At 44.0% G+C, this 13,694-nt stretch overlaps 1 protein-coding gene across 1 annotated transcript in view; it reads left to right on the top strand.

The window, feature by feature from the left end:
• Positions 1-2,092: 2,092 nt before the first annotated feature.
• The window catches only part of ACOT11 (acyl-CoA thioesterase 11), a 39,914-nt gene continuing 28,312 nt past the window's right edge, over positions 2,093-13,694 (top strand). Inside the window, exons 1-2 of the mRNA XM_075321070.1 lie at positions 2,093-2,157; positions 10,438-10,601. Of these exons, the coding sequence (XP_075177185.1) occupies positions 10,460-10,601 (142 nt within the window). The 5' untranslated portion in view covers positions 2,093-2,157; positions 10,438-10,459. The remainder of the gene's footprint in view (positions 2,158-10,437; positions 10,602-13,694) is intronic.

Below are 13,694 nucleotides of genomic sequence, written 5' to 3'. Positions count from 1 at the left end.
AGTTTGAAAATTTGTGCACTTTTTGATTGACGTGTGCACCTCGCTGCTAATGTCCAGGCGGGTTATGCACAGGAATACACCCGCCCCCCTGCCGCCTGTTTCTCCCTCTCACTGGCCGTATGTAAATTTCTAATCTTCAGTTACACGGCGTCGGAGTCAGCGCCTGCGCATAGCGCTCATCTCCGGCGGCATGTTTCTGAAGCCCACAGTATGATGGTGCATGAGAGAGTGGTGCATGAGAGGGTGGCGCATTGGCCCTCGCTTCTTCAGATCTGTTGTGACCGCGGGAGCGCGCGCGGTCACAACAGGACTGGAGAACAGCTGATCTTACCGATTAGCTGCAGCAGGCGATATCGTATAGACGTCTGCTACAGCTAATCAGGGTAAGATCAGCTGTGCTCCAGTCCTGTTGTGACCGTGCGCGCTCCCGCGGTCACAACAGATCTGAAGAAGTGAGGGTCCATGCGCCGCCCTCTCAAGCACCATAATACTGTGGGCTTCAGAAACATGGCGCCGGAGATGAGCGCTATGCGCAGGCGCTAAATCCGACGCCGTGTATCTGAAGATTAGAAATTTTCATATATACGGCGAATGAGAGGGAGGAACAAGCGGGGGGGGGGGGGGGGGAATACACGTGCATAACCCGCCCGGACATTAGCAGGAGAGGTGCACACGTCAATCAAAAAGTACACGAATTTTCAAACTTTATAAAAGTTGAATTTCACAGCCTAAACACCCGAGCTGCCCACTAATGGTATGTACAGCCTGTGCCCGATAGTGCCAGTACTGCACTGACTGCACCTTATATAGGAACATCCTGATGTTGTTAAAGCAGATAATCCCTATTGATTTCTCCCGCGCATCCCCCATACTCTGGAACGCTCTACCTCAGCACATCAGACTCTCCACTACCGTGGAAAGCTTCAAGAGGAACCTCAAGACCCACCTCTTCCAACAAGCCTACAACCTACAATAGCCCTCAGTCCAGTAGACCACTGCGCAACCAGCTCTGTCCTCACCTATTGTACCATCACCCATTCCCTGTGAGCCCTCGTGGGCCGGATTCTCTCTCCTCCTGTACCAGTCTGTTATGTACTGTTAATGATTGTTGTATGTATACCCTCTTTCACTTGTAAAGCGCCATGGAATAAATGGCGCTATAATAATAAATAATAATAATAATAATTATAGGGACCGCCTGGGTTCCTTCTTTAGAATGGAAGAAAAGTTCTCCATGCAGGACCCCTTTTTATCCTGTTCCAAAATTTGGACCTTATAGTCAATAAGTGCTCCTCTGCCTAACCTTGCATAACTGATACATGATGGGATCACTTCTAATAAAGCCATGTGGACAGAGGCGAGCGTGCACACCCGGATTACTCATCTCTGGCACACAAAGAAATATTAAATGTAGCTGCCCAAAAAAAGGAATCCTCATTTATCAGGAAGTCCTTTACAGCACAGGCTGGTAGAGGGCAAGTGAATAGTGAATGCTAAATGTTGCCCTTTAGTAACCTCAGCCTCACAATAAAGAACAGCGAAAAGTTGTAACAAAGTTCCAAAAATACAATGACCTTTGCAAAAACTAGTCATCCCCTGCAGCTCCCCCTCTCACCCCACTGACCCAAATCAGTGCCATTCCCAGAATCCCTTTCACCCTAGCAGACTATGCCTTCCACATGCAAACTGTGATTTAAAGGGGCAATGTCTGCAATCCTCAAACTTCCCTTAGTGAGAGATAATCCTCTAAAAAATGGGTTTTTATACAGGGAATCTTATTATTTTCTCTCTATGGAAAGTGCACAGCAATAAAATTAAGTTATTGAGTTCTATTTGTAGTTTTGTTGTTATTTTGTAGCCCTGATATAATATAATATTGTATAATATTGTGTTGTTTTTGCAGAAAATAGACTTTGCCTTGAGCTGGTCTGTGTGCTGGGAACTGGGTGCATGAATTGGAACTTTTCTCAGCCAACTACATGGAAAATGCATAGAGCTGTATTGTAGGTCTGTTGCAGCCAGGTACTGCCACTTTAAGGCTTGCTCCACGCCTGCTTTGCTGGGTTGAGGAAGTGTTGGCTGGGTAAGAATGTGGGGAGGGACAGAGGCTATCCTAATCTGGGGAAGGAGCAGGTGGAGGGACAGGCGCATGGCATAGTAAAGTGGCTTGTTTTTCTTTATACACCTCTTTGCACTTCTCACTATCCCTCTTCTATGTCTTTCTAGCACCACACACAGTTTATATACTGTTACCACTGTGTTATGTAACTCTGTATATCTGCTGTGTCTTCCTCTGTCACCGCTGTATACTGACTGAGTGCTTACTTTTACTATATGTGCATGCTATATACCGTATTTACACGAGCGGCGTAGTATAAACATACTATACATACAGTATATACATACGCTATAGTCTAAATATACTATACATACAGTATATACATACGCTATAGTCTAAATATACTATACATACAGTATATACATACGCTATAGTCTAAATATACTATACATACAGTATATAAATACGGTATAGTCTAAATATACTATACATACAGTATATACATACGCTATAGTCTAAATATACTATACATACAGTATATACATACGCTATAGTCTAAATATACTATACATACAGTATATACATACGCTATAGTCTAAATATACTATACATACAGTATATACATACGCTATAGTCTAAATATACTATACATACAGTATATAAATACGCTATAGTCTAAATATACTATACATACAGTATATACATACGCTATAGTCTAAATATACTATACATACAGTATATAAATACGCTATAGTCTAAATATACTATACATACAGTATATACATACGCTATAGTCTAAATATACTATACATACAGTATATAAATACGGTATAGTCTAAATATACTATACATACAGTATATACATACGCTATAGTCTAAATATACTATACATACAGTATATACATACGCTATAGTCTAAATATACTATACATACAGTATATACATACGCTATAGTCTAAATATACTATACATACAGTATATAAATACGCTATAGTCTAAATATACTATACATACAGTATATACATACGCTATAGTCTAAATATACTATACATACAGTATATACATACGCTATAGTCTAAATATACTATACATACAGTATATAAATACGCTATAGTCTAAATATACTATACATACAGTATATACATACGCTATAGTCTAAATATACTATACATACAGTATATACATACGCTATAGTCTAAATATACTATACATACAGTATATACATACGCTATAGTCTAAATATACTATACATACAGTATATACATACGCTATAGTCTAAATATACTATACATACAGTATATACATACGCTTTAGTCTAAATATACTATACATACAGTATATAAATACGGTATAGTCTAAATATACTATACATACAGTATATACATACGCTATAGTCTAAATATACTATACATACAGTATATACATACGCTATAGTCTAAATATACTATACATTATAAATACAAAGTTGCTCAGTATAGTAACCAGATAAACTTACGTTACTGTTTGGGTTTAACGCCTTCACCCCCTGGAGATTTTCCATTTTTTTTTTGCGCCGTTTCCTCCCCTCTTCCCAGATCCATAACTTTTTTGCTTATTCTCCTGTCCACGTAGCTTGTTTTTTTGCGGGACCTGTTTTACTTTTGAATGACACCATTCATTCGTGAGCCGTCGCGGGCAGAGACCTCTCTCCTCCTGTACCAGTCTATGCCTTGTAATGTTTACGATTATTGTACTTGTACCTATTATGTATACCCCTTTCACATGTAAAGCGCCATGGAATAAATGGCACTATAATAATTAATAATAATTCTGCCACATGATGTACGGAAATTGGGAAAAAAAAAATCTAAGTGCAGTGAAAGTGCAAAAAATAGTGCAATTCCACAAGGTTTTTTTTTTATTTTTATTTTCCATGTTCACTATATGGTAAAACTGACCTGGTAAAATGATTCCCTATGTCAGTATGAGTTCATAGACCCCAAACATGCATAGTTTTTTTTTTTCTATTTAATTGGTGAATAAAAATCTGAAAATTGTGTATGTATGTATGTATGTATGTATGTATGTATATATATATATATATATATATATATATATATATATATATATATATATATATATATATATATATATATATATATATATATATATATATAAAATTTTTGCTTTTGGTGCCATTTTCCAAGACCTGTAACATTACCATTTTTCAGGATCTTGCGGTCAGTGATGGCTTAATTTTTGCGTCCTGAGCTGACGTTTTACTGATACCATGTTGGGGTAAATGTGATGTTTTTATCGCCTTTTATTGCAAAAAAAACCCCACAATTGCGGCCATTTTTTTTCTTGTTATGCTGTTTAGCAATCAGATGAATGCAGCGATACCAAGTATGTGTATTTTTTTATGTGGCAAATAGGGTGTTGATTTAAACTTTTGTTTTTATTTAAAACTTTTTAAAATTTTTTTTTTTTTTTTTTTTTTTTTACATTTTACTATATTTAATATTTCTCTTATTAGACTTGAAGCTGTGATCGTCTAATAGCCTGTGTTGTACAGAGCAGAGCATCAGCACTGACCTGTATAGCAAAATTCACAATCTCCTATGAATGATGACTCGCAGCAGGCGGTCACTGGAGGATTGTGATGACAGGTACAGGGGTCAGCAGCTCACCCCCGCTGGTCATGACAACTCATCGGCACCCGTGATCATGAGATGAGGGTGCCCATGGCAGAATCAGTGACGAGTCCTGTCAGCGAGTGTTAAATGCCCCTGTCAGTGTTTGACAGCGGCATGTAACTGGTTAACAGCCAAGAGTGATTTGCCATCCACTTGCGGCTGTTGGAGGCACATGATGGCTGATTAAATCAGCTGTCAAGTGCTGGGAAAGATTTGGCTCAACGAAAGTGAGCGTCTTTTTTCGGTTGGGTTCCCCTAGGACGCATCCTGAAGAATGGACAGGTGACTTCTTTTAACCACTTCAGGGTTTCTAAACATTGAAGCTGTTTAAAGATGTGACACTATGCGGACCATGTGCACAGCAGTGTCGTTATAACATTGCTGTGCATTATGTTCATATTATTGGATGCTTTTTCAGGTGGATTCCGAATGTAATCCGTCTGAAAAAACCTCGTGTGCACATACCCTTAAGGCCACGTCACACTAAGCAACATCGCTAGCAACATCGCTGCTAATGAACAACTTTTGTGACGTAGCAGCGATGTTGCTAGTGATGTTGCTGTGTGTGACATCCAGCAACAACCCGGCCCATGCTGTGAGGTCGTTGGTTGTTGCTGAATGTCCTGGGCCATTTTTTAGTTGTTGCTGTCCCGCTGTGAAGCACAGATCGCTGTGTGTGACAGCGAGAGAGCAACAACTGAATGTGCAGTGAGCAGGGAGCCGGCTTCAGCGGACGCTGGTAACCACGGTAAACATCGGGTAACCAAGAAGCCCTTACCTTGGTTACCCAATATTTACCTTCGTTACCACCATCCCTGCTCTCACACTGCCAGTGCCGGCTCCCTGCTCTCTGGACACGTAGCCACAGTACAAATCGGGTTAATTACCCGATGTGTAGTCTGGCTATGTGTGCAGGGAACAGGGAGCCGGCACTGACAGCTGAGAGCAGGGACGCTGGTAATGAAGGTAAATATCGGGTAACCAAGGTAAGGGCTTCTTGGTTACCCGATGTTTACCGTGGTTACCAGCCTCCGCAGAAGCCGGCTCCTGCTGCCTGCACACGTAGCAGAGTACACATCGGGTAATTAACCCGATGTGTACTGTGGCTAGGTGTGCAGGGAAGCCAGCGCTAAGCGGTCTGCGCTGGTGACCAAGGTAAATATCGGGTTTGTTACCCGATATTTACCTTAGTTACCAAGCGCAGCATCGCTTCCACGCGGCGCTGCTGGCTGGGGGCTGTTCACTGGTTGCTGGTGAGCTCACCAGCAACTCGTGTAGCGACGCTCCAGCGATCCCTGCCAGGTCAGGTTGCTGGTGGGATCGCTGGAATGTCGCTAGTGTGACATCTCACCAGCGACCTCCTAGCAACTTACCAGCGATCCCTATCAGGTTGGATCGCTGTTGGGATCGCTGGTAAGTTGTTTAGTGTGACTGGGCCTTTAGGCTATATTCACATGTTGCGTTTTTGCTGCATTGTTTTGTTGTTTTTGGGTTTTTTTTTGCATGGTTTTTATGCATGTTTTTTTCATGAGTTTTATGCAAATTAAAAGCTGCTTTTTACAGCAGCAGAAAAGGCTAGAAGAATCCTAAAATCTCATGCATACACCAGAATTTTTTTCCCCTGACGTAAAGGGAACCTGTCACCAGGTATGTAAAGCGTTGCGGAATATGTTAGCGCTATATAAAAAAAATTAAAGATTTGATTCGATTTTGTTTCTTCCTTTATAACTTGCGGCCACCACCTGTGAGCTCTTATATACAGCATTCCAGAATACTGTATATAAGAGCCCAGGCTGCTCTGTAGAACGTAGAAAAAACCTTTATTATACTCACCTAGGGGGCGGTGTGGTCCGATGGGTATTGCTGGTCTCAGTACAGCACCTCCTCCATCTTGTGCAATCTGCATCCTCCTGCCCAGCCCCGTGTGCATGAGACGTCTTGCGTCATTCAGGCTAGTTTCACACTTGCGTTCAGCGGAGTCCGTCACTATGGAGAATAGCGCAGTCCGTTAACGCACTGCGCTATTCTCCATAAACTTGTATGGGTGACACACTGTAACGCAAGTGTCAGCGTTGCATCCGCCGGACGACGCATCGTCGCTATTTTGACGCTGCGTCGGGCGGAAGGAACGCAGCATGTAACCTTTTTTTGAGCAGCGGAATCCTTTGGATTTCACTGTGCATGCTCTCCCTGGCTCCCTCCACCCGTAACCAGGGTACACATCGGGTAACCAAGGAACCCTGGTTACGTGTGCCGGGAGCCCGACACTTCCTCGCCCGCCTCCGCCCCCTCCCGCACTCCGTATGCATACACACACAATCGCACACAGACAATCGCACACACACTGTCACACTCACTCACCTGTCCCCCAGCGATGCAGCAGTCCCCGCGGCACTGACGTCCTCAGCCATGGCCCCGCTCGGCTCCGCCCCCCGCTCCCGCCCCCCGCACACATTGTCGGCGACCGAATGATCAGCTGATCACCCGGCGGCCGGCTACTGTGAGTGATCGCCTGATCGGCCGGCTACTGTGAGTGATCAGCTGATCGGTCGGCTACTGTGAGTGATCGGCTGACCAACCGGCGTCCGGCTACTGGGAGTGATCGGCTGATCGGCCGGCTACTAGGAGTGATCAGCTGATCGTTCACAATAGTCTGCCGACGGTAAAACTGTAATAAAAAAAACAAAAAAAACTTAAAAACGAATTGCGTTGTTTTGCAGCATCCGTTGTGCCACTATATGCAACACATCCGTTGCATCCGTCACACAACGCAATGCAACGGATACCGTTCAACCCAAGTGTGAAACTAGCCTCACAAAAAAGCCTCCATTGCGCTCCAGTGCATGCGCACTTTAATCTGCCCTGCTGACACAAGAAAAGGTCAAAGACCGCCCGCGTATGCGCACTACAGTATTTTGATCTGCCCTCAGCCGGTCAGATCAAAGTGCACATGTGCAGGACTGCAATGTAGGATTCTGTGAATGACGCAGGACATGCACATGGGGCTGGGAAAGAGGACGGTGATCGCACAAATGGAGTAGGCGCCGGACTGAGACTAGCGACACCCATAGGACTGGGCCATCCCCTAGGTGAGTATTAGAAAGGTCTTTTTTCTGTTCTACAGAGCAGCCTGGGCTCTTATATACAGCATTCTGGAATACTGTATATAAATTATATATATATTTAAACTTGTCCTGTAGTGAAGTGCCACACCAAAAATGCAGCAAAGCCTGGAGAGCAGATTTTGCTACAAATTAAAAAAAAAAAAAATAAAGAAGCAAAAAAGCAACGTGTGAACATAGCCTAAATAAGTAGCATGGAATACAAATTTGAAGTCCCACTTTTTTGTACAAATGGGAATCTGATGGAAACATTGCATAGGGAGCTACATAAAGTCAACATTGTTATACACGGCATATTTTCTAGTGTATTATGTTGCTGCCTTGTCTAAACTATGGACAACGAACCAATGCTGTCTTTGGTTGTAAGCTTTGGGCTTAAGCGGGCTTTACACACTACGATATATCTTACGATATGTCGTCGGGGTCACGTCGTTAGTGACGCACATCCGACATTGTATGACATATCGTAGCGTGTGACAGCTACGAGCGACTGTGATCAAGCAAAAATACTCACCTTATCATTGCTCGTTTACACGTCGCTCATTTTCTAAAAATCGAACGTCCTGTTGTTCAATGTTCCCGAGGCAGCACACATCGCTCCGTGTGACACCCCGGGAACGACAAATACAGCTTACCTGCGGCCGACGGAAATGCGGAAGGAAGGAGGTGGGCGGGATGTTACGTCCCGCTCATCTCCGCCCCTCCGCTTCTATTGGGCGGCCGATGTGTGACGTCGCTGTGACGCCGAATGTCCCTCACCCTTCAGCAAGAGGATGTTCGCCGCCAACAGCGAGGTCGTTTGGAAGCTAAGTACGTGTGACGGGGGGTTCCGACATTGTGCGACACGGGCAACAAATTGCCCGTGTCGTACAAACGATGGGGGCGGGTGCAATCGCAAATGCGATTGCACGATAAATTGAGACGTGTAAAGCAGCCTTTAGACTTGAGGAAAAATCCTGGTCCAGTTTCCACGTCAGTATTCCATAACTGCCTGACCTGATTCCTGAGAGCCACTGCCTAAGGCTGGAGTCACATGAACGTATGGCTTCCGATGTGAGAGCATTGGATGCGATATGCTAATGACCCCCAACTCGGGCTCTGCTGCGAGTGTGAGCCGAGTGTCATGTGACTGTGACCCGATCTTGCAATCGGGTCACAGCTGTGAAGCTAAGCGCGGGTGCTGCGGAGGAGAGGGAGGGGTTAATCCCCCCCCATCTCCTCCACTGTCAGCCTGTGCGTATATCGCACTGCACTGGAATAACATCCGAGTGCAGTCCGAGGTTTTTCTCGCACCCATTTACTTGAATGGGTGCGAGGGATACGGCTCTCGCAGAAAATCGCAGCATGAGAAAAACTGACCAACTGCTCTCCCTCATTGCACCTAGGATTTCACTGTGTTGAGCGCTCTCACTGGCTGCCGGCAGTGTTTTCTCTAGCTGGTCTCCCCGAGATAAGTGATTGTTTAGTCTTGTTGGTCTACTAGGCATTGCTCCCACCTGAGCTGAATCCTACTCCACACTGATGAGGGGCAATACCTCGAAACAGCTGTCTGTGGATGGATACCTGGCCTTGGTATTTCCCTTGTCAAATCTTTAAACTTGTCAAAGAGTTGGATATTGACTAAAAGGGCCACTTCATATGGTGGCTATGGTGGTTTCCTAAAAAGAGCCACTCCTTGGCTAGGTCCTTCCCGGAGGGATATCTGGCTAGTTTCTGTGTCGAGACTCCTAACAGAGGCTCCACAGACTTTTTTGACTCCCTCATTGACTAGCATTGGTCAGAGTGCAATGTGAGATTTTTCTCGCATTGCACTCGTCCGTTTTTCACGCTCGTGTCAGTGTGCCCTAACTGTTAGCATCTTCGGCTCCTCTTCTGATTAGTATGTCCAATGTGAAGTCATCATTGCGATACTTGACATTACGACTACTGATCAGAAGAGTCGGTTGGAGGAGGTTTGCAGGACTCTGATCCTCAATTTAGGCCTAATTTAGACTTTAGTCTTTCCTATGCATGTCCTTGTTTCCCATAGAGAGCACATGGACACATTATTCTCTGTGGGCGTATTCACACATTTTTCTTTTCTTGTTCTTGTTGATCGATGGTCCGCATAAATCTTGAAGGAGACATATTTCCGCAAAAAGTTGACTTCTGACATTGATACCTACAATTTCTCGGCTGCAGATCCACAGATTTGCCATAGGTTCTGATTCGGATATGATTCAAATTTGACCCTCTTAAATGTGCAGGGTAAAAATCTGGAGTGATAAATATCTTGGCCTTCTAAAATTCGTATACAAAAATCTCATCCACTTTGCATGTAATGTAATAGACTGTGGTATTTCCATCCATAGATCCAGAAAATCTTCAGACTGTCCACCAGATGTGAACACGTTGGTCTTATAACACAGGGCCTCAATTATCGTAAACAGCATCTGGCAGCCCTAGGTGGAGCAAATGCACGCAGCAACCAGTCCGACCACTCATTTGAATTTCTAATTTGTTTAATAGCTATAGGAAAATCCTCAACATTTTTACATTTTTAAAGAAAAAAAAACCCAAAATATTGAATTTTTGTTGGCAGGTCACACTTGTCCCATCTTGCCATGACGAGTAACAACGGAGATGTACGAAACCTCACAGAGGTGCGTATGAGTCAGATGGTGCTCCCATGTCACGCCAACCACCGCGGTCAACTCAGCACCGGACAGCTGCTGAAATGGATAGACACAGCGGCCTGCTTGTCAGGTGAGGACGAGCGTGCAAATAACTTGTGAGCTTTGATTATAGCCCATAATAATGTCATTCAAAAGAACTTCTAAAAATGTCTCTAGCTGCCTCAAGGAAACCTGCTTTTGGGGTGGGCAGTACTGAATTCTAGATGTTCCGGATTTCCCATGGGCTTTTGGTGTGAATTAGGCCGGTTTCACATTTGCGTTGTGAGGTATCCATCACAGTGCGTTGTGTGACGGATGCGTTGCAAATAGTGTGCTAATAAAGGTAACGGATTCCTTTTAAAGAACGTTTTGCGTTTTTTTTATTTTTATTTAAATGTTTCGCCTGGAAAGGAGATTTGCGGTCGGGGGAAGAGAGAGAGAGGGGGGGAGGTGACCGCAAATCCACTGAGTGACTGCAGTGTGCCGCGCAATCAGCTGTGCCGTCACTCAGGTGACCCGCGGCCACAGCTGCAGTCCTTCACCCGAGAGCTGTGTCCGCGGGTCACCTGAATGAGGGCACAGCTGATCGCGCGGCTCACTTCAGTTTGCTGCATGGAGCTGATAGAGAGCGGTGGTGTTCTACTGCCGCTCCTGACAGCTTCATGTAGCAGAGCTGAAAGCGTTGCAGGACCTTGTGTGGATTACGCCGGACCCGGAGGGTTATTTGGGGATTAATAAAGTGGGGAAAGAAGGGTTTTTGTGTCTTTTATTCCAAATAAAGGATTTTTTCGGGTGTTTGTGTTTATTTACTTTCATTTGCAGGTTACTCATGGAAGGTATCTTGGGGAGACACCTGCCATGATTAACCTAGGACTTAGTGGCAGCTACAAGCTGCCATTTAACTCCTTATTACCTCGATTGCCACCGCACCAGGGCAATTCGGGATGAGCCGGGTAGAGTCCCGGGACTGTTGCATCTAATGGATGCGGAAATTCCGGGCGGCTGCTGGCTGATATTGTTAGGCTGGGGGGGCTTCCCATAACGTGGGGCTCCCCATCCTGAGAATACCAGCCTTCAGCCGTGTGGCTTTATCTTGGCTGGTATCAAAATTGGGCGGGACCGCACGCCGTTTTTTTTAATTATTTATTTTACTGCACGATACAGACTCGCCCACCGGCAGCTGTGATTGGTTGCAGTGAGACAGCTGTCACTCAGTGTGGGGGCGGGTCTGACTGCAACCAATCATGGGCGTCAGTGGGCGGGGAAAGCAGTGAATACGAGATGGATTAATGAGCGTCCGGCATTTTTCAAAAGAGGAAAAGCCGCCGGAGCTTTGTCAGCCGTGCAACGCCGTGCCAGTGATCGGTGAATATGAGAGGGGGGGGGGAACCTGGAGTGATTTTAAATGATTTAGATCGTTCTGCTGGACATACTGAGCATGCTCAGTAGAACGTGACAGGAACAGTCAGTGGATTCCGCCGCTTAGGGCATTGCGGCGGAATCCACCACCATAGCAAATCATTACACACCTTGGCGAATACTAACGGAATCCGTCAAGGTGCGATATTTTTTTAACGACACAAAAAACGCTACATGCAGCGTTCCCTCCACCCGACGCTGCGTCAAATTAACGATGCTGCGTCTTCCAGTGGATGCAACGCAGACACTTGCATTACAGAGCGTCGTCAATACAAGTCTATGGAGAATAGCGCAGTGCGTTAACGGACTGTGATATTCTTCATGGCGGCAGATTGCACTGAACACAAGTGTGAAAGTAGCCTTATGCAGCAAATTGCAGTATAATACAGGTGAATTTTAAGGGAACCCAAAATTAGGGCCCAAGCCCAAGATCTTTAGTTGGGAAACACTGCTTCATACTCCCTTCTTAAAATATGACCATTACGGTATAGGAGATGTTTCTCCATTCCCACCTGGTAACACCTCCATAGCAGGCATCGGTTTCTGGATGGGGTTCTCATAAAACCAAAACCCTTTTTGACCCAGAACGCCTCCAAAAGTGCCTGGTTTCTATTTAAATAATTGGGATCGACCTGGAGAATTTGCCAGGACTGTTGGCAAGTGTGCTATTATGGTTTGAGAAGCGTAGTAAGTTAGAAGGAACGGCCTTTCTTGTCTACTTATGGCTGGGTTGACAACATGTTTTTGAGAACCAATGTTCGAGAATCTATTAGGGGCTTCTGACTAAGGCCATGTACGCACGCTGCAGATTTACCCGTGGAATTGCTTCGGATTTTGCTGCAGAAATGCTGCAGAAAATGTTTTTAACATTTCTGCAGTCCTTCTCCAGAAAAATCTATGGGGATTAAAAAAAAAGCTGTGTGCACACACTGCGTTTTTTTTTGTCCCTGCGGATTTACTTGCGGAATTTCCGCTGCGGAATTAATGTGCATGTCACTTCTTTTTTGCAGGTCCCTGCGGTTTTGCCATTAATTATTGGTAAAAACCCGCAGGGACCAAACTGCGGCTAAACTCCAGAAATTCCGCACCAAAACCGCACCAAACCGCATGCGGATTTCGGTGCATTTTTTTTACCGCAAGTGCGGGATTCTTTTACAGGGTCCGATTTTTCGTTGAGAAAAAGTCAGTTTCTAGTGCGCACATAGAATAAAGCTCTGGTAAATGAGGTTTGGGGATGGAACCACTCAACCATTCACTATAATGTGGCAGATGGAGTCACTTTGTGCTCCTTCTGGCTGCCCTTCCGTCCATGTCCTTCTTTTTAGGAGGCGTGCCATGCTTTTAAGTCAGTCTCAAAAGACTATATTTTGTTACACAATTGGGGCTAAAACGACATTATAGCTGAAAAAGATAAATTTTTGTTTTCACATCCACATTTTAAAAAGTTCTGTGAAATACCTATGGGTTCAAAATGCTGAACACACCTATATATATATATATATATATATATATATATATATATATATATATATGTATGTATGTATGTATGTATGTATGTGTGTATATATATATATATATATATATATATATATATATATGTGTAAATTCCTTGATGAGTCTAGTTTCCAAATTCCTTTTAAATCTGAATAGATGCCTAAATAAACAGGTTTTGTAAATTTCTTAAAAAAACAAACAAACAAAAAAAAATTGGCTCTACACTTTTAACCCTTTTATCATCCTTACAAAATTATGTTTAAAAAATGAT

The sequence above is a fragment of the Anomaloglossus baeobatrachus genome, chromosome 8 (assembly GCF_048569485.1).
Source record: "Anomaloglossus baeobatrachus isolate aAnoBae1 chromosome 8, aAnoBae1.hap1, whole genome shotgun sequence".
In the NCBI taxonomy this organism is placed as follows: domain Eukaryota; kingdom Metazoa; phylum Chordata; class Amphibia; order Anura; family Aromobatidae; genus Anomaloglossus; species Anomaloglossus baeobatrachus.
The sequence above is the reverse complement of the archived record's forward strand: the minus strand, read 5'-3'. Positions and strand labels throughout refer to the sequence as shown.